At 39.1% G+C, this 18,758-nt stretch overlaps 2 protein-coding genes across 4 annotated transcripts in view; both read right to left on the bottom strand.

Annotated features, from left to right (window-relative positions):
* The window catches only part of LOC119141630 (histone-arginine methyltransferase CARM1-like), an 81,859-nt gene extending 76,078 nt beyond the window's left edge, over positions 1-5,781 (bottom strand). Inside the window, exon 1 of the mRNA XM_037374110.1 lies at positions 5,031-5,781. Coding sequence (XP_037230007.1) covers positions 5,031-5,385 — 355 coding nt within the window. The 5' untranslated portion in view covers positions 5,386-5,781. The remainder of the gene's footprint in view (positions 1-5,030) is intronic.
* Positions 5,782-11,697: 5,916 nt separating this feature from the next.
* Positions 11,698-18,758, bottom strand: part of RFX3 (regulatory factor X3) — a 127,990-nt gene continuing 120,929 nt past the window's right edge. For all 3 annotated transcript variants that reach the window (XM_037373169.1, XM_037373170.1, XM_037373168.1), the window contains one exon: positions 11,698-18,606. In XM_037373169.1, coding sequence (XP_037229066.1) covers positions 18,371-18,606 — 236 coding nt within the window. In that variant the 3' untranslated portion in view covers positions 11,698-18,370. The remainder of the gene's footprint in view (positions 18,607-18,758) is intronic.

The raw sequence follows: 18,758 nt of genomic DNA, 5'->3' as shown, positions 1-18,758 counted from the left end.
GACTTTCCTTAGGGCTTTCACTTATTGCACTAATTTTTCCAAAAATCATGGCCATCCACAGAAACTCATACTTTCTGATCTCCAATATTTGAACAGTATTAAAAAAAATATTAAGCATAAGTGGAAGACAAAGTAACAACAATCTAAAAGCATAGCATTTACCCAGGAGTCTTTCCTGTATATGTAACACCCAGGTTTTTCTTTTTTTCCTCACCTAACACATAAAGAACAAAACACACATTTATTACAGACTTCCTAATCTTCTTCAGCTGTGAGCAGACAAAAAATTATCTGCCAGCCTCACAAGTTTTATGTCTGTCATTTACGATCAACAAGCTTATTGTAGATACTAGAACATGGAAGGTAAAGGAAAAAAAACAAACCAGAATTTCAAAAAAGAATGTTTGCGTATTTTTCAAAACAAAAAAAAAAGTACTACTCTTCCAGCTTCATCTAGCTCCTGTGCAGGTCATCTGAATAAAAAAACCAAAACCAACCAACCAACCAAAAAGTCGGTTTGCAAAGCAGCCTACTTAGGTATCTTTAAGTTTATTCTGCTAACTAGAAAGAAAAATTACATTATTTGCTAGGCTGCTGTTGAATTTTGTTGAAGTACCCATGGAATTGGAAAAAAATAGTCCTCCCTCTCCCTCACTAACTCCAAACTATGACAGACAGCCAATAACCCTTTCCTAAACAGGTATCAAGGGGTTTTGTTTTCCTAGTGATCTCAGGCAAAACAAATTAATGAGTGAAGAGCTGGTACAATATGTGCTCCTGTAGAAGCCATATTAAATACCACATTTCTTTAATGCAGAAATACATGGATGCTGCAGCTGCTAGGTGACAGGTTCCTGTACTCAGCTTGAATAACTCTAAACCTTTTTTCATATTAAAAAGCACAATGGCCAAGCACAGTGGTATCTACTTCTGTTAGGTAAGGGGTAGCCGGATGTGTTTTGTTGTTTGGAAGCTTAAATCCTGTCTGTGTTTATATTCTTGATACTTGTAAGGGACAAAAAGTACAGTAATACATCAACAGAAGGAACAAAAATCAATACAAGATTCCAAGGATTTTACAGTATGTTTTTGAAAGTATTCAAGGAAGCTTCTTTTAATTGTCTAAAGAGCTGTCACATGAAGTGGAGAAAAAAGTACTTCAGAGAAACAGTAGCTATAGCTCTTTAAAGCAACTAAACAAGAATGTAACAGAATTAAAGCAGAGCTGCTGTGGCTAGGAGAAACCTCCACTGTAAAATTTTGAAGCCTTCAATTAGCACTTCCCTGGCCTCAGTTTATCACCACCTGTTTACACACCAGTTACCACAGGAAAGGATACCCAAAATGTCTCCCAGCTGTAAAGAAGCCACACAGCTACACTTGCATCTTACAACACTTGGTCATCTGCTCTTAAGCTTCTTTTGATCCAAACAGGTGGCAGCCCTGGATTTTCTCTTGATCTGCTGGTAACACTTCCTGGACACCAGTTTTCTACTTTCTTCTTAGAAGTTCTCACTATTTATACCAGAACTGCAATTATGTTATGATCATTCTGTAAACCAGCTATAAATTATGTTTTTAATATCCCATCCTCCCAAAGCAATGCACTGTATCAGTCAACAGGATTTCTTCTTCTGTTCAGCATCCTCAAAAATATTTTGACCCAAGTTCAGAGTTCTCTCAGCAGCAGTGGGTTACCTTTCAGGAGTAGTTTTACAGACTACATCTTCATTTCCAAATCAACAGCAAATCAGTAGGACCAGGTGATCAGCTATCTTATTGACAACACCTTTGCTCCATAAGTGGCATCACTCTCCAGCTCTCCCTGGGTTCACAGATCATCAGAAGCCAGTCTCCCTGATGGAATCTTCTCTCAATTGGTTGTAGCTCCAGCTCACCACTCGGAAGTATACTCACCTGCTGCCTTTGGCATCTGTGCTTTAGAAGTCCACTGTTTCTGCCCATTCTACATATATTAATACTGCATTGTGGAGATTCTTGCTTTCTTCTGTCCCACAGGTGCAACAGATCCATTGCCTGGTAAAGCATAATCATTCTTCCTTGTTTTAACGTCTTGTATTCATCTGTCAGCTTCTGCATCTTTCAGGATCACAACCGGTTGTTCCACCTGTGGAGGAATTCTACTACTTCAGACTTCTTTCTGGGGAACAAAGGTTGTATTGTTATCCATTCACTTTAGCCACTGTATGGCCCCAATGTTCATCTACATGAAAGGGAAATGTTAAGGCTTGAGCTGGTGGAATTCTTACTGGCACTACCAGTAAGGACTGCGAACTCCAGCAGCTGATGAACCACAGTAGAGGCCGCTCACATTTGCCTTTAAAATCATTCTGAGCAGCATCAATATACTATACATTATGCTATGCAATGTAGTCTGCATTCTTACTTAGCTTTATAGTCAAGTAGCATTATTACATGACAGACAATAAAAGAACAGGTTCAGACAAATACAGTGGTGATAGGCAAACTATAAAAACCACAGGTAAACTGAATGCTATTAGAAGGGTAAGAATGCAGTCCTGATGGACAGTCTAATCACAGATCTGCAGTCAGAATAATTTTTGACCAGTTTGACCAGGGGTATTTTATCACTTCAAAATACACATTAAAAGTGCATGCTTCATTATTCACAAAAATATTTCCTGACAAATATTTTCTTACCAGTAAGAAAGTAGATGGTATCCTAAACTGGAACTGGTTGTTTGTTTTGCTGCTGTTGTTTGGGGGTTTTTTTGTTTGTTTGTTTGTTTGTTTTTTTTTAAATAATCATTAAAAAGCCAGCAACTACCCTTCAAGATGTGTTTTAAGTATCACAGTAACTACAAGCAATTTTTTTTTCCTAAACATACTCAATACATAGCTTTGGTAGACATTCAGGTAGAGTTTGAAAATAAAAGTAAATTTTATCACTTCAGTGAGAAGTATGGAGACAAAAAAAAAAAAAAAAGAGAAGTGAACTTTTCAAATTATGCCAATTTCTTTTATTATTATTGCTTAACCTGTATCTTACCAAAAGGCACCACAGTATGACCAATTTATTCAAGATTTTTAAAAGTTTTTCTTTCACAGCAAAATTGTCCATCCTAGGTGAGACAACACAAGTAATAGTAAGATCATTCTAATGAGCAGATAGTAATACTAGAAAAACAGACTACATTGGCAGTAGTAGAAATAGGGTGTCATCTAGCTGTTTGCAGACTTCTCACCTTATACAAAAATTATTCAAGCATCAAGTTACTTAACTCCCAGATACCACTAAAAAAGATTTGTGTTATGCGTAGGGTCTGAGGGGGCACAGCTTGAACATCTTCATATGAAAGGAAAAAGATGAAAGACAGCTTGCACCTCAAAACAGGTTTGCAAAGTTCCCCTCTCTTAGCAAGACTACTACAGTGATGCCAAATGATGCACCCTCATCCAAAACTTACCAAAGAAGTTTTTAGTCAACTACACTCCACTGTTGTTGGGCATAAAAAAAGAAAAAAACCAAGAAACCCAACATATCCCCTCTTTACCTTCAGAGTTTTCAGTTTTGTCCCATGTGATCCCTTCCAATAAAAAAAACCAACTCAAAACCTGTTAACTTTGAATTTCACTCTGCTTTCAGCAAGTCCTTCATTCACATGCATGCAAGAATGAGCATGTATGAAACAAAAGACCCAAGAGAACAGTGACTACTGACCAATCTTCAAATTAATGCAATGCAAGATAGAAGCATGTCTCAGCTGTAATTAGTGGTCAGTTTTTATAACTCATGCTTTCCTTAAGTGACACGTTAAGCAACTGATAGCATAAGCATATATCCAGTATCAACTGGCATTAAGAACTGATTTATTTACACTGCTGACCAAAAAACCCAACACAACTGTAATACATCTATTCCACCAATCCTTTCAGAAGTTACTGAGAGCACTTTTGAAAAAATCAAAGCTGCAACTGGCATGCTGTGTCTAGACCTGCTCAGGATTGGTCTTGTATCTCCCCACCTCACCGAGAGTCACCACTTTCTACACACACAGCAATTTCAGGTTTTTCCCCAGTCTTCCTGCCACCCAGAATCAAGAAGTGTGTTTTGTTGTAAAATGGAAATCTGAGAAAAAAAAAAAAAAATGACTGCTTTTGAGAAAGTCAGGGAAGTGTGTGCACGCAGACATCACCTGTGCATCTTAAGCCAGCCCATATACAAGCAGCTGATCCCGCAGGAATTCCTCCAGGCCTACGTGCCGCGGGTCAGGGCTGCTCCGGCTCTGCCCGGCGGCGGCACACATGCCACAGGGCGGCTTCCTCACCTCCCTCCCCTTCCCGCTCGGTTATTCTGCCTCTTCCATCCGGCTCCGTAGGAGGAAATCAAGACCTTGCCCTTCAAGTAAGGGTGCCAGACCTCCTCTGACCACCCCTGCCTGAATTTTTGAGTTCACAACGCTCGAAAACAGAGGAAAACCGACGCAGTTTGCCAGTCGGTCCCTCTCCGCCGCAAGGCATCCCCGCTGCTGAGGGGCTGGTCGCCACCGCCGCGCTGTGAGGGCAGAAGGGAAACGCGCGGGTGGGCAGCGCCCCGCGGGCCCCGCAGGCGAGACCGGCCCCCGCCGCAGTTCGAGCCGCCTTCCCACCGCAACCGCGTGGCTGCTCCGGTCCGCGGCCCACCCCGGAGCCCGGGGAAAGCGCCCAGAGCCGCCCCCTGCCCCAGCAGCCGAGCTGACCACCGCGGCAGGTGCGAGTCCCCTCGGACCCACGCTGGGGAGACGCGGCGGCGCCGCCGCCCCCCGGCCGTTAACGGCCGCTACCGGCACCTGGCCGCGAGAGCGCCGGTAAAGCGGCGGCAGCCCAACGCGCCGCGGCGACTGTCGGCGCCGACAGCCCGGCGGGCCACGGGGCCTCTTCCCCCAGTCACGGCGGACCAGCGCCCGGCTCCCTGCGGAGGCCGCGCCGGGCGGCGAGGTCGGTGTCCCCCGCGCGGAGGAGGCGGCGGGGGGCGGCCGGCAGCGGCGCGGCGGGGCTCGGTACTTAACCGTCTGTCACCGTGACGTCCGCGTCCTCCTCTCCCGGCTGCACCTCCAGCTGCAGGGCGCTCTGGCTCGGGCCGGCGAGCTGCAGCCCCGCCGGCAGCTCCTCCCTGGCGAGCAGCAGCTTCACGCTGCACCGCAGCAGCAGCCGCTGTGTGTGCGGGGGCTGAGCGGCCATGATCCCGCCGCCCGCCCTGCCAGCGGCGGCTGCCCCCCGAGGAGCCGGGCTCCGGCGGCGCTGCTGCCGCTGCCGCCGCCTCCTGAAAGCCCGGGGGAAGGCGGCTGCGGCCGAGGGAGGGGGACCCGCTGACGAGGCTTCGCCGTCAGACCGCCTCCACGCCTCAGACGCCTGCCGGGGCATCCGCACCTCACCGCCACCTCCACAGCTGCCCAGCCACCGAACCGCGCCCGGGCGCGTTAAGCGGGGCGGGCGGCGCTGACGGCGGCCAGCAGCGACACCGCCCGGCCGCAGCGGCGCCTCCCTGGCGGCGGCCCTGGCGCGGCCCCGGGGCCGAGCACCCTCCGCCGTCTCCGTCGCTGCCCCCACCGGTGCCGCGCTGGGAAGGCAGCGGGGCCCGCGTGGGGGGGAGGCGGTGACAGCCGCTGGGGCGGGCGGCGGCTGGCGGAGAGCCCGGGAGCCAGGCACAGCTGGCGGGGACAGGCCGGGCGCCTGTGCCGGCGGGAGGCTCTCGTGTTGGCATCGGGATGGTGAAGTGGCGCTGGTTTGAGGAGCAGGTTCGCTAAGCCCCGAGCGGTCGGCTTGGCCTTCCCCGGTGGCTCCCGCCCCCGCCTTATTTTCCAGGAGCACAAGGGTGTAACTGTGGCATTACGCAGCAGGTGTCGCTACCGTGCTATGGAAGCTGTCCCGGGGCGTGGGCGGGGGGGGGGGGTGTTGGGTTTTTTTATGTTTGGTTTGTTTCGTTTCGGGGGTGTGTGTGTGTGTGTGTTATTTATTTGGTTGGTTGTTTTTTTCTGCTTCCACCCTCCACTCCCAGTCCTGGGAAAAGGCAAGAAAAACAACCCACCAGTTACTTTTATTTGTATGTCTTTGTGTCCAAGAGACAGCGTGAAGCTTAATTAATGAATATTTCAGAAGTACTTTTGTAATATGTGTGTCTCTGTAACGTTCTCTGGGCCCAAATGGTGAATCGGTATCCTCTCTAACGGGGTGGAAAGGGGGGGAATGTAGCTATCCTGTGTTAAAAGGACGGTTGTCTTAACAAAGACATACTCCCCCAACAGCACAGAGACTTGTTCCTCTGAGCCACTTAAGCCACAGAGCGTACTGAGGTGGCACACACGCTGCTGAACCCGTGTTTGCACTAATGACTGGGATGGTTTGTCTATAAAGACAATTCTGCCACTGCAATAGCACAGTTTTCTGCCTGGACTTAATTACCCCTTCTGAGAAGGAAAACTGACGTATCACCTTTTGATTCTTCTGTGAAGGGATTTGATGTTATTTACCCCTGTATGAAAAAGGAGTAAGGCAGTCTGCATACGCCATCAGGTGTTTGTGTGTAGCTTACTGCAGCCACGTGCTTTGGCACTTGACTGGATTGCATATACCTAAAGCCAGCTCCACACCTGTTTAACTAACCTCCAGGCCAAGGAATGGGGATTTCTGGGCTGTCGAATTCATCATCGCAGTGAAAGTTTGAACACATACAAGTAAGGCAAAACTGTGTTGTCTGAGCCCAGAAGAAAATATCTATAGGTAGCTAAGATACAGCGCAAATGCCAGGCTTAAGAGCTGTAGACAGTGGATAAGCAGGAAAGTGTCATGCAGATAGATTTTGCTTCTTCCTAGATGTTAAAGTCTGATAACATGCCAGTAATAAAATGAAGCAACAGGCAGTTGCTGCTGTTCATAATGCTCTGAAAAAGAAGGTGCAAAGGTAGTTTGGAGGAGTAAATTTTTTTTTTTTGCATATACAAGGAGAAAAGAGAGTATCTTTTTTTATACCAGTATCTTTACTGGATGGCTGCCTCACTTCAGTAGAAGTGTGCCGCTGACCACCGAGACCTCAGTAGAATTGGTACAGCTCACATCTGTAAGAGGTAAACTGTGTCCCACAGAAGAGGCCCGTTCAGGCAACAGTTATTGCTGCTTTTACCACCTCTAATTCAACTGGCTTTATTAGCTTCAGGCACCACCACTAAACAACTGAACCGCTGCACGGCTTTGGCTCCAGCACAGTACTGTTCGGCAGCAACAGTGTGATGTAGTGGGGTTGCAGAGTAATTCTAATATCAAGTCCAACAAGGTAATGTATGTGAAGAAAAATAAATACCTGTATTTCTAACCGTTTGAATGATAACAGCTAGTGTGAGCTGGGACTACAGAAGACAAGGCATTCTGACTATTCCTTTTAGCCTTTAATGCACGTCTTAAATTGTTACATGAATCAACAAAGAAAAAACTTTTAAATAACTATTTATGTTCTGCTTTTGTACTTTCTGATCATTTTCCTATCCAGATTTCCATCAGTCTCTTTAAAGTATGGTATTATTCAAGAATCTGGGGAAATAATTTCAAGGGTTATTGCTCAAACTGTCTATTACAATATTCCCGATACTGTGAATTCCACCAAAATTTGACTGGAAACCTGAAATTGCTTCCTCACTGTGAATGCTTTCTTGTGTAGAATGCACCACTTTTGTTTCAAAATTAATCTGCAGAAGTAACAGGAAAACAATTTTTACTCCAGTTTTGTCTTCCATTGGCTATCAACAAAGGCAGCAATATCAGAAGGTATGAAATTAATGCTATGAACTAATTCTTCACTTACTAAGTTTTCAGTATCTCTTGCTATAAAGCAAGTATTTTGTACTTAGAAAACTGAACCAAATTTGAGTGGTGCAACAATATATTCTATTAAATATTATTAAGCTTCTTCTTTGACATTGAAGGTTAGAACAGATCAACCAGCATTCATTTCACAGAAATACTCTATCCATTTGCCAGCTGCATGAATTGCTGATTACAAAAAACACCACAGTCTTTTCTACTTGGGCTGCTGTGTCTGCAGAGCTCTGTTGCTTTTAAAGTAGAGAGCAACTACAGTTTTGATCCTGCTTAGTAGGTTTAAAGGTATAGGATTTGGTGATTTTAAATGAGGAAAGTTCTTTCTCTTCCAGACATCACAATAAGCTTTGTCTATAACGAATTAGCTACTTGACCACTTTTTTTTTATTATTTTTTAAATAGAAAGTTCCACCCAAACATTAAGGAATTTTAAATCAATTAAATTTCCTTTATTAGGAAAAGGATAAAAAAGCTTAATTGTGGTACATTTTTCAGCATAGATATTGTTAGATATTATGGCAATTCTGTCAGCAGAAACATCCTGCAAGACATTTTCTTGTCTACATGTTACGCAGTTGTTGTAATAGAAGCATGGAGTTGGATTGGCCAAAATAAGCAGATGGAGGTAAAGTGTACAGATAGAAGGATCATGCTTTCCAAAGATACACAAAATGGACCCTCTATCTGAAGTCCACAGGAATGATTATTTATATTGATGGATAAAACATTTTTGTATTTCACACATACAGCCAAAGTAACTTCAGACCTATTCATTGCTTCCTTCCTGTGGAAAAGATGCATCGCTGAAAGCTTTGAGGGCAAGTTCGTTGCAAAAGCTATTGTGTGTCACATCTGTGACCATAATACTCACACGCTCTCAAAGTCCTTTCAGAGAAGTCTGCCTTGACCCCATAGCAAGGAGACAGCTGCACCTAACAAATATGAGAGAAAGCATTCAGGCAGCTCTCTCTGAGCTGTAAAAAAGCAGCATTTGGGGACATCTCTTCCATGCAGAGATGAGAACCATGTGTTAGGTGGGAGCATTATTCCAACAGCTGAGCAACATCAAAATGACAGCTTTCCTATTTGCTACGTCATGCTGTCAAGCTGAAACGACTTTTCATACCATGAGGGTCACTGATGGATCCCAGATAGAAGTCATTCTTCTGTGACCCTGAAGCTAGTGAAAAGCTCTATCAAGAGCCTGGGGACCATGCCATGCTACTTTAACTCCAAGTCTCCCTTTTGGTGAATGTGGGCCTTCCAACATCTATAGCTTTTGAGAAAGAAATTCCAGCTTTCCAGCCCAAATAGGGCTGTCCCATTTCCTTGCTATTTTACTTACGGCACCTCTTGATTTTGTCTGTTTGGCTTTCTTGGGTGAAACTGGAGGAAGAAGGGGAGTCTAAAATTTTCTTAGGCATCAGAAAGTGTTGAAAACCAGGAAAAAAAAAAAAAGATTAAGTAATTGCTAGTATTCTGAGCAAAAGTCACCTTGTCACTCACACGGGCCAGTTAATTCAGTGACTGTGTTTGCAACTACACAATTCTTTGTGTCCCTAACTTCAATCAATATGCTGTTACAGCAGCGTTTTTAGCTCTTTCTGCACTCTTTCACTATCAGTGGAAGACAACACAACCTCGTATTATAGCTTCTGCAAAGGACCAGTTATGAATCCTTCTTCTGAAGTGCATAGTATAGGGTATTCTGATATTCCTGGTCACAATAACACTACCAGTAGTCCTCTTAAACTGTGCTTTAGAAATTCAAGTATTGTAAATATGCTTCTACCAGTAATACTTCATGAAAGAAGATAAAGGATCTGAGCACTCGTGCTTACAGCAAGCTGTCAGGACTTTCTAACCAACGAATGTCTCTAGCAGTGGAGACCTATTTTAGCAGCAGTTTGAACAAAGGTGGCTAAACCAGTAATGTCCCAGGACACCATCTATTAGTATGGCTCCATTGAGGGGAAAGGTAACATCCAGCGGCAAAGAGAGAACAGCTTGAGGCAGGAATTTCTTTATACCACTCCCAGTTAGACCTCTGAAAGTATGTCTGATTTATTAACTACTAGTTACTAAATACGTACAGACCTACTATGTCTGCCCTAAATCCTGAAAATGAAAGCAGCAGCAGATTTTATGCACAGTGTGCCCGTGGAAAATGTCTGTATGCACAGTGATTCTTAACAGAACAGTTCTGCTTATAAAATTGCTTAGAATAAACTGTCATCAGCGGCACATTGTGGTCAAGGAGGGGTGGTTGTTTTGTTTTTTGAATGGGAAAGTCCTACTGATTAGGTTAATTCTGGTATCGGGGAAGAACACATACAATGGGATTTAGCAGAATTTGGAATGAGAAGCAGAATCAAATCAGAATAAAAACCCTCTCCAGCATACTGTTACCAGTGCCGAAAACGGATCAAGGTTTCTTGGCTTTTTCCTTGCCTTGGTCAGACACTTTTGTGGGAAAATAAAATAACTGGCTTGTATTTCATGTGGCTTTTGGCATAGACCTTGATACGGAACTGTAAAACTGATGCAACTGGATTGCTGCAGGCTGTATGACATTTTACATAATTGAATGCTTTACCTAAGTCAAATTAAATACACTTGAAATAACTCAATAAGTAAGATACTTATTTGATATTATTAACATTGTGCAGAAAATGATGTTATTTACTTACTACCCTTCTACACTAATTTCCTTACAGTACATTACTTTCTCCTGCAATTCAGGTATGCTTCATGCTTTGAGATACAGATTGTAGTAGTTTGTTGAACTAAACTTCCATTGGTTAACTAATTAAACCACTTTAATTAGTATTAACAGCAGCAGAGGTTCGATTCTGTAGGGTCTTCCTGGTAACACTGTCAGGGGAAAACAACTGAGAATAGCTGCATCAACTATTTGATAGCGTAAGAACGCCCAAGAGGGAGATGTCCCCCTACAGATTTTCTTGTGCATGGGTGTTAGTACTAGTGCAAGACCTATTTAGTCTTACCAAGGCACCAGCTAGGAAATAAAGTCCTAGTCTTGATTAGCAAACCAGTCTGTAAACACAGATGTGGCTGGTCACTGGTGTAAAAATTTTAGTCTTGTTTGGTAGGATACTTTCGAAGAACCAGTACTGTACTCTAATAAGCTTTTAATCTTATTTGAAATTAAAGGATAGGCAATGACTGGACCATAACTTACAGGTGAACTTGAAAAATAAGCTTTAGGATACATTTTTTCTATCTCTACCACAGTGCTGTGTGGAACACCAATTTTAATCTTGGTATCCAATACTTATTTTGATACTCTAGCATCTATTACTCGGTGGATTTTAGCCAGTTCAGGTAACTTTCTGCATTTTTTTATATGAAATGGTGCTTGCAACACATACTAGAGACCCATAACATATATGATCTGCTAAGATTAAGCCTTTGTCCATATTTTGTAAAACTGCCAAAACATCCCATACATTAGTATATTGCAGATATTTAGAGCAAAACTTGCAGAAGTAGGTTCTGCTGTAACTGACACCACTAATTCCTGGAGGCCAAAGTCTACATGCCACCTCACTGACAGTTGTTAGGTGGCTACATCTGTAATGGACAATCATTGTTAATATTGAAATTAGTAAGTGTATTACTGTCTGTATTTAATGGGAATAACAGCAATGTAAGTGAATTGACACTTCAAAATACTAGTTTCTTCTGCAGTCTGAGACACACTTGTTACTTAGTTCTGCTTCTGCTAAATAAAAAATTGCAGTCCCATTAAAAAGGCGTAAGTTGAAGTAATTTTTTTTTTCAAAATCAATAGTACCACAACCCACAGTAGCTGGCTATGTAAAAATTGAAGCAGTTCAGATATGTTTGTAACAAGAAAACAAATTTATTGATTTTAAAAGACAAGACACAATTTCGTTTTGAAAAACACAAGAAAGCTAGCCTGAGTTCAAGTCTGAAATATTCAGAAAAAATCCTACTGTCTTTAGTATGTTCCAGTCATTTTTTTAAACAACACACTAAAAGTTAATATATATTTTTATAATTATAAAAGTTCCCCAGTTATTGTACAGTACACAATACAAATTGCCCACAAACTATTATTTAGCTCCTGCCAGTTTTGAGAGGACATGATATACTAAAAGATTTAGCATTTCTCACAAAAATCACATCAGGAAATACGTATTTACAAAATCAAATACATTATACAAAAAAACCATCACGTTATTCTGTAAAGATGTCTTCTTTAAATAATTAAAAAGTATATTCAACTGTAGTCCAAAAACTGGAAAAGAACATTACATTATCTCACACGTACAATCTACAAAAAAGTTGCTTACCTCATTTACATAATATATTCAGTCAACTGGAAAATAAGAGTTTGAATATGTCCTAGTGTTATGATATTTCTGTGCTGTGGGACTGAATAATGTAATCTGCCACTTACTAAGTGAAATTTAAATGATGGCACTTAAAAAAAATACAGTATAAAATAAATGCAAGAAAGGAAGTTTTCCTAGAAGGTAAGAAAGCCCTGAGTGATGACAAAATTACTGATTGGTAGCTCTAGAATTAACCTAATTAAAGTTTACCACCTCAGGCACAATTTTCCAAGTTTTTGAAAGGCACTCAAAGTTTCTTTAACAGCCTCATTGGTTATAAACTGTAAATCTAAATTTTCAGTGAAGATGAGTGGAGATGGGCAACTTGCTTTGGTACTAAGTTGTATTTTCTTACCGTATTTTAAATTGCTTAATCGGGTTACTTTAAGATGGATGTTTAATGTTTAAATACAAGGCAATCATTTTAATATTATAATGAATTTACTTGGGGAACCCTTGAAGTATTCTTAGTGTAAAAAGCCCTTGCTGGTATCAGTGAGTCAAAAAGAACTGAAGTGAGTTCCTAGTAAATAGCAATCCATGCGAGGTTGTTCCTCCGAAATCTAAATTCCTCTTACAGAGACATCTATTATTTCAGAATAAAATTCATCCAGAACTGAAAACTCCTGTAAGATGTTTGCACCATAATCAAGAAAGTGCTGAAGAACATACAAAAAAAATATTTCCTGATTTAGATTTAAGCGAGGCTCATTTAATGCTCATAGGCTTGTTCTGGGACTTCTTTTCTACAGTGAATTTCAGCCTTAATAAGCAATACAAGAACAATTCTTACCAAGTATTTAACTACTCAGGGCTTCCAATCCATAAACACTAATTTTTTTTTCAACAGGAAAAGGAAAAAAATCAGAATAAAACAAGAATTAAAATGATTATTTTCAAACTAAGGCATATTTTACTTCAAACAAACACTAGGCAGTCACTTTGTAAGTGGCTTTTACTATTTCTTAGTTAAACTGGTAAACTCAGGTCTACTGGCACATAAAATCACTAGCAGCAATGATCAAGGCATGCAAACTCAGAAGCATTTACAGTAAATTATGAATAAAAAAAGTTAAAACCCTTTGAGTATTGCATTTATGTTAATTAATTATGCATGAACTTGCATTAACTGACTAAAAATGTTTACAACTTACTTGCACTATACAGCTGACATAATTCCATTAAATAACTTAAAATGAGACCTCTTTTATTCTCCCTCAGCTAGACTTAAGTAAGTACAGCTGCACTTAGTGTTTACTGACTGATTGATATTGAAAGAAACCAGTAGAAAATGTATTGTACTCTCACTTAGTAAGATGGCATTTCTATGAATCTCTACTTGCTAATAAACTTGTTCCCTTGTTCTTGTAAGCAGTATTTGTAAGAACAAAGGGGCTTTTTGAAATGGCAAAAGGCTTGTGCAATTATTAGGTTGCTTTTAAATTCTAATTTAAATAATAAATTTTAAACTTCTGACATTCAATACGGGCCATCCAAACTGTACCCCTGTAGATGAAGATGAATAAAAGACTTTCATCTTTTAGCTGATCAGTATTACAGTGACTGGGTTTTAAAAGCAGTATCAATATAATTGTGCACTTTTTGTTCTTATCAAAAACACTGCCAAAAATTTCAATGCAAACACACCAAAATATTCTGCAAAATTTATTCTTCTTCACTAAGCCTTCTTTTAATCCTAAAGATTCTCTTTTACAGTACCAGAGTATTCCAATACTAACCTACCTTAGGAGATTTTCAAAATAGTATGAATATAGTTTATAAACCTTTATCTTCTAAAGGCATCTTAAAGTAGACAACTTCCTATCTGTAGAAACATGTTTGATTTTCTTTATATTTTTATGCCATTATGAAAACAAGGGAGGTGAGGTACTGTTTTCTATTAGACAGTACACGTCAATGGCAGTGAATACTTATTCCTCTATCTATTGAGCCTCCTATAACAAAACCATTCCTGTACAGTATGCAAGTATTTACTTTAGACATAATTAAAATAATTCTACAACACTATCAGCTATTTCAAAGTATATGCTCAATGGACTAATTAAATTATCTAAAAAGCTTTGTTCCCATCATGTTACTTACAATGCTCAAAGGGTTAATGCAAGGCATTATATCAAATTAATTTCCTAATACTAGAACTAAGCACTGTATGTTTATGCTTCTATTCCAGTTTTTATTGTTTATCTTAAATCACCAAACAAATTAGCAGAGATACTAGAATTCCATTTACTGATTTGTTTTAAACCACATACAAAGAGGATGTCCTGTTAGAAAGACAAGGGCCCAATTTTCAGAAATTCATACTGCTCTCTCAAATGAATGTTTAAAACTCTGAAATTATTGTTGTATACTTCTATTACTAATAAATCTACATTTCATCAGTATTTTTATGGCTATCAATCATTGTTTTTATTTTGTAAAAACATTCTGAATTAAATTGGATTGCAGTGCATCTCGAATAGAAAATTTTTTCTAAACAGTGCAGATGTCGATTGGTCAGAATGACAAAGATTTCAGATATTTTCTCCTAGGGAAAACAAGGTGAATGAGAAAGTTTTTAGATGTTTAAAAATGCCTCACTTTAAATTAAATTTGTATATAGACCTATACATTCCTGAATGACAGAACATTATCTTCTTATTTTTGAACTAAAGGCAGTAATGCTATAAATCATCATTTTATAGGTAAATAATTTAAAATCTATCTTCCAAATTTTTATGGAACTTTTTTAAAAAGAAGGTGCTTACAGCATGCTACAGTATAAGAGCAAAACACAGAAATAATAATGAAAACAGGGAAAAAAAAAGCTTCAAAACTGATTTACCTCGAGAAAGATGAAAATGTACCAACAAATTTTAATAAATATAAAACTTTTGAAAATTGGGCCCTGCATTTTGAAAAGGTAGTTCAACAATACCCATTCCCCCACAATGTTCACTGTGCTATTTGTGCTAATGGGGGAAATGCCTCTAAAATAATTATTTTGGATTCCACGTCAAGCTTAGGTAAAACACATAAACCATGTCAACTCTCATAATGTCTACCCTGTGGATACATGCTACACCTCTCTAGAGCACTAGCAATAGACTTTAGAGCTGGTGTGACAATGCAACCGCATGCTACACATTATAGAATATGGACTGAGGTATTCGTATCTCTGTAGTTTAATGATTACTAAACCGCAACTATTAAATAGCAAGACTGTGCAAAATGTTTTATCTAAGTGTTTGATTAAAATTTCAGTACATGTAAAAACAAAACAAGAGATCCCCAAACCTGTAAGTGTACAACACAGCTTACAGTAACATAGTTGTTCTAAAAAAATCTCATAAAATCTTTAGAATTTAAGCATAGGAATACAGACTCCATTCAGTTTCCTGCACCTGGGATAGTTCCAATTCGTTTTGTTGACTCATTGTTTTCAGAAGCTATGAAATACATTCCATTTTTGTATTCAGATTTTTGTTCTTTTTTATTTCTTTTTGCACTTTGTGAACAGTGAACAACTGAGTGGAGTGGGGAGCTAAATAATGAAACATACTCAGGTCCCACCTTTTTTTAGCAATCTAGATTTACCTATTACAATCGTACTCTTTTTCTCAGCAACAACTCCAACATTAAACCAAGAAAGGACAGTAAGAAGAAAGCATTATAGGTCCATCAACACAAAAATTTAAACAAGAACTACAGTATTAAAAGAAGCTGAAAATAAAAAAAAATGTTTAATTATTTCACTTTATTTTACTTGTAAACATCTTATAATGCACAATGAAGGGGAGTAAATGTTTATCACAGCTTAGTTTTAGCATTTTTGGTGAAGGGTACAGGTGTAGTGATTTCCAAGGAGAAATCAGGACACGCTGAACGATATATGACAACAAAATCTATAATGAGAGTCAGTGCATTTGTGAGTTTAGAAATAATTAATATAACCTCACTTTCACTTTTTACTGAGGCAAAAGCCATCTACTGACATTGGTAGGAATTATGCCTACATAGAATGAGCAGGATGGGTTCACCTCCCAATTCTGCCAAGGAATTTGAAATTTAATTTTGTACACCAATGAAGTTAGGACATTTTAGTTGATGTGCAGCTGTATTTGGAGCATGTGTAAACTCTAGCAACAAACTTGTTGCTATAAATATGCTGTTCATTTTACGTGCTTTCCTCCCATTTGGTATGTATGAGTTTAAAGTCATTTTCAGACACACTAGATAAACCGAAATAAAAGAATTCCTAATTTTCTCACACAGTCTTTTCTGTAAAGTTGATCTTTTTGTGCTCTCCTTCACTTTTTGGCTTGTTTAATTCCACTATTTTAGTGTAGCAAATTCATGTGTCTGCATAATGAAATGTTTAAGAAGAAAAATTTGAGTTGTTTAATGTCAATATGGTCTCTATAAACTGTCATTATTCAACCATTAAAATGTAAAATCTGGCTGATACCTCACAAAATATAGAAATCAAAAACATGCACTGCATTATGTACCTGCTCATTTATTTCTTTTCAGTTTTTAAAATTAAAAGTAGACAAGGGTTTAGAAAATATATAATTACGCTTGGGCCTATGGTCAATCTATTTTGACATTTGAAGCTGGTATTAAAGCTAGTTTTGCTTTTCAAATTCCCAAGCAAATTTTATTTCTAATAAAGTGAAATTCAGCTAGAAATGAGAAAAAATAGGTTTATTGTCATTATAAGAGGGATATTAAAATCATTTAATAATAAAAAAATCCTTTTATTCTTTTGAAGGCTATGTAACCTGTCCTTACTTCTTAGGGAATTTGAAAGTGACAGGCACACCTTGTTGAATTAATTTAAGAGTTAAGAATAACGAAAAGTACTAAGTCTTAGCTTCAGTTCTGTTTAAGGCACCATGTAATAGCCGAGGTACAATGATCCCTGATGTACATTCTTAAATGGCAATGGTCCATCTAGCCACCTATTCAAATTCTACACAATTGGGAATAAGTACAAGTGAGGTGTGCCAGTTACACTGCCTTATCTAATTTTTGTAAATATTTAAATCCACTTTAACAACAAGGAAATATTTTTGAAAGGAAAATTATGCAGGTTGCTACATTCCTTGCATTCTATAAATCAATTTTTGTAAGAGCAGCAGATTGAACCACTAGTAGGAAAAGACCTGGAATAGAAGAAAGTCATCCAAATGGAATGTTTTCCTGTATGTCCAGTTCAGCGTAAGTAGCACATACACTTAAAAGTAATAACAATAATAATAATAATCATAATAAGAATAATAATAATCAAGTCATTTCTTTTTTAGCTTCAGTTTCTAACTACAGTACCACTCAACAGCCAAAAGCACCTGTTCAGTGGCCCCACATACAGCATCAGTAGTCTTCAAAACAGAGGAACTGGTATGCAAATAATATCTGGAACTTTTGATTTTAAAGGAAGCTTGCATTGTTTACATGATGGTCAGATAATTAGGTACGTTTATGACGTACACATTATCACATTCCAATTCTGCTATTTAAAGTTGCTTCTTGCTTAGAGAAAGAAACTAGGAGATCTTCCCAACCCTCCAGCATTATTACAAAAAATCCCCCTGAATGCTCACAATTTTATCAAAATAGTGTCTTCTCATTGTCCAATGAAAAGCACCTTTTATAACAAATTTGATACATCTGCTGTCAAATAAGTATGCCTCCAGTGTAAATCAAAGAAAATAGTTCTTTTGATATTTCACAGAAGTGCATCTAATTAAAAATCTATCTATATGAAATCATCATCATAACTAATAATTAGCATTAATTTTTTTTTAAACTATGAAAAAATTTAAATTATTATATGAGGACAAAAACATTAACACTAAGCTTTGCAAAAATCTTCCTTGCATTTGCTATGAAGAAAACTCTTCATATTGAGTGGCCAATGTAAAATGATTCTGTTTACAAAAAAATCTTTTTTTTTTAAACAGATCTGGCAAAATATGTACACCCATTCCATTTAACAACTCCAATAAAATAAAGTTCAGCACAGCTAAAATTTGACAACAGTCGACCTTTGGACTTATTCTCTTTATTTTATTTTTTTTTTCATATTAAACCCAAAGGGCTAATGTAATGGGGTGTGTGTCGGGGGGTTGGGGTGTGGGGGAGGTTACATATTAGACTGCAGTGTATGTATTTCCAGTAGCACTGCATTGTCTGATAGTCTGAGTAGTTGCAACATGTTCATTATGAATTGGGTTCAGGAGGTTCTGCTGTACTCCACTCTCAAGCACCGGCTGCATGCAGCCCACCTGGAATGCCTGGTTTAGCTCTGTTTTCTCCCTCTTGGCTTGTGGCTCTCCATTTTCATCCAGTTCTTCATCTATTTCACTTTCAACTTCACTGCCTTCATCTGTACAAACAAACCACCATGAAACTAGTATAGAGGTAAAAAATTCTAATGCAAGGGTCTGTATTTTGCAAATAATAGTTGAAATAAAAAAAAAACACAGAAAACTAGTGAACCGATAAAGCACAAATGGAAAATTTAAAATTTTAATGGAA

Source organism: Falco rusticolus, chromosome Z (assembly GCF_015220075.1).
Source record: "Falco rusticolus isolate bFalRus1 chromosome Z, bFalRus1.pri, whole genome shotgun sequence".
NCBI classification, from domain to species: Eukaryota; Metazoa; Chordata; class Aves; order Falconiformes; family Falconidae; genus Falco; species Falco rusticolus.
The sequence above is the reverse complement of the archived record's forward strand: the minus strand, read 5'-3'. Positions and strand labels throughout refer to the sequence as shown.